We start from the raw sequence: 3,176 nt of genomic DNA on the forward strand, positions 1-3,176 counted from the left end.
CACTGTATTTACTTATTATACAATTCTCAATATTTATTTTCTACCCTAAATATTTGTTTCACACTTTAGGCAGTGAAACCGAGGTCAAATCTTCAACCATGTCGTATACAGTTTATCCGGATACTCATTTTCATATATACATACTCTCCTTTATTAATATACATACTATCCTACTACCAATTATATCGGTTCAATCTAATATCAAACATATATTTTAATGTTGTTATTTTTCCGTTACAGAGATCATGAAAGAAACGCCGAATTGGCTCAAATGGTACAGCAAAAATTGAATGCCTATAAAGCAGATGAGCCAACAATTGGAGAAGGGCCCGAAAAAGCGAAATCACAACTCATTATCCTGGATCGTAGATTTGATATCGTATCTGCTCTTTTGCATGAGTTAACATTCCAAGCTATGACCTATGATCTCTTAGATATTAAGAATGATGTGTATACGTAAGTATTTTTGAACATGTTCTAGGAAACTTTGCTGAAAACCTTTTTGCCGAAAAAATGATAAATATATATTTGATTATATAAATTTATGTTACTCTAATTTTAACAGAAAAAAATGTTTCTTTATTTGCCATTGTGAGGATGCTTCAATAGTTGGCTCGAATAAATATATAAATTAGAAGGAGAAAAAAATGTTTTGAGGAAGTTGTTTTATGTTATTTAAAAAAAAATAAAAATAGTGTATCACTATCTTGACCTTCAATATCTCAAACATGATATCCTCTGATTCTCAAATTTAATGTTTTATAAAGTAATAATGCTTCTATGGGTTGGTCAATTTTCAAATTATACTAGATTAATTGTTTAGTTATTCAATTAAACAGTTAATTTTATTATTTATGGGTTTCATAGTAGTACTAGAACCAATGGTTTAGTTTAAAAACTTTAAAAATACAAAGTTATTCAAAGAAAATTAAATTTTTGGCCAAAAAAAAATTGAAAAGTTTATTTAAATTTTTTAAAATTAATCACATATTATTTTTTTTTCTTCATTCTATTACAATTTAATAAGAACATTTTATATTGCTCCTTAAATAATAGTAATAAATAAGAATCGGAATTGCAAATTAAGCATTATTTTCCCAATGCTGACGACGATTTCGGTTAAAACCACCCAATTATCCGATTACGATTAATCGTCCCATCAAAAACTTGTAATACTTTTGCTCCAGCCCCTCGATATAAAGTCATTGATCCTCACATCACTTATTCATCCCTCATTTACCGACTACATTCATAGGTATGAAGCCTCTGAGGGAGTAAAGAAGGAGGTTCTTTTGGATGAGAATGATGATTTATGGGTAGATATGCGACATAAACACATCGCAGTTGTGTCTCAAGAAGTGACGAATCAGCTTAAAAAGTTTAATCAAGAAAAAAGAATCAATAGCTCTGACTCAAAGAACATGAGAGACTTGTCACAAATGATTAAGAAGATGCCTCAACATCAAAAAGAGCTGGCAATGTTCTCAACTCATCTTCACCTAGCTGAAGAAAATATGAAGTCCTATAGGGTATTCTAAACTACTCAAACTGATTAAGGGACTTTTACTCATCATTTTTTAAAATCCTTTTTAGGGGTACGTGGATAAACTTTGTAAAGTGGAGCAGGATTTGGCAATGGGTAATAATATAATAGAACAACTTATTTTGATGTTAATTTAATTTGTCAAATCCTAGGTACGGATGCCGAAGGAGAAAGGATTCGTGATCACATGAGAAGCATTGTTCCAATTCTTTTGGATCAAAATGTGGATAACAAAGATAAGATCCGCATTATTCTTCTCTACATTCAATAAAAAAATGGTATCTCTGAGGAAAATTTCACTAAACTAATTCAGCATGCTCAGATTCCAATGAATGGAAAAGAAATGATTACTAATATGTCCAAACTGGGTTGTAATGTTATTGTAGATGTGAGTATTTTTTATTTCATTATAAGTAATGATAAATAAATATAAAAATATTTTATATTTATTTAGCAAGGAAATCGCAAAAAGGTTTGGCAAATGAAGAGAAAGGAAAGGATCACAGAGCAAACATATCAAATGTCTCGTTGGACACCCATGGTGAAGGATATCATGGAGGATTGTATAGAGGACAAATTAGACAACTCTCATTTCCCATTCCTTGGAGGCCAAAGAACGGGTTCACAATTCAAACAAGCTCCAACAAGGTAACACTACGTCCCTTCGTTGTCCAATCAATCCACATACTGCTAGTGTTGGAACGGTCCTAGAACTGATTTCCTAATCAGTCTCCCCCACCCCTTTAAATATTTTCCTAATACAGGGGCGTCTGCAGGATCCCTTATAATCTCGTCTCTTTGAAAGAGGTTATTAATTGTCAAGTATGATAAACCTTCAACAGTAACTGCGTCATTTCAGATTTTATAGTTTCCATAAAAGACTAATAAGTACCGGTCCTAGGACTGACAAAATTAATCAGGACCAGACTGGTAGGACTACAGTTTATGTAGACCGATTCAACTCTACCACTACATATTATGTAATATTTAATTATCATTACTTCTGAATGTCTCTCACGCAACTACTCCTAATCTGTATTGGTGAAGGGTTGCCTTGCACACTTTTTTTATATAAAAAATTTGAATTCGTTTTATAGGGCCTCAACGCACGAAAAAATCCGCATTTTCTTTTACAAAAGTTTCTTCAGAAGTTAAAAGGTTTTGGGTGCTTTTGATGCCGTTTAATCATTATCATAACTAAATGAATATACAAAAAATTCAACTAACCCATTTAATAATTATTGAGTGCATCTTTCTTTCATGTCAATAATAATTAATGTTTGCAAAAATATATATATTTTTAAAATAATTACTAATAGCCATAAAAATGTATAAATATATTAAACCAGTTAGATGGGCAATTAACAATGGTTACTTCATGTTTCAATTAACTCTTTTATCGTGTATATAATATTATAGGGGATATGTACATTATAATTAATAACCGCTTGAGTGCCACTATCTTTGTAGTCATGGAGTTGAACCCAAGATATTATTGAGTCATTCCATTTCAAATCAGCAAAGACCTTACACCAACTGTCTCAGATATTCTTGTTTAGATATATTTTAACCCTTATTGTAAAAAAATCCCCTGCCAAAATTTGAAGTCATTACAATAGGCGTTCCCGAGTTA

The 3,176-nt window shown here is 31.2% G+C and overlaps 1 protein-coding gene across 1 annotated transcript; it reads left to right on the top strand.

Moving 5' to 3' along the window:
* The first annotated feature begins 202 nt into the window (after positions 1–202).
* On the top strand, positions 203–2,509 carry LOC121131700 (protein ROP-like). Its single transcript, XM_071894017.1, is given in 5 exon segments — positions 203–456; positions 1,256–1,529; positions 1,594–1,639; positions 1,696–1,931; positions 1,998–2,509. Coding segments are annotated over 5 exon segments (993 nt in total). The 5' UTR covers positions 203–217; the 3' UTR covers positions 2,196–2,509.
* Positions 2,510–3,176: the final 667 nt, after the last annotated feature.

Source organism: Lepeophtheirus salmonis, unplaced genomic scaffold, assembly GCF_016086655.4.
Source record: "Lepeophtheirus salmonis unplaced genomic scaffold, UVic_Lsal_1.4 unplaced_contig_9870_pilon, whole genome shotgun sequence".
In the NCBI taxonomy this organism is placed as follows: domain Eukaryota; kingdom Metazoa; phylum Arthropoda; class Copepoda; order Siphonostomatoida; family Caligidae; genus Lepeophtheirus; species Lepeophtheirus salmonis.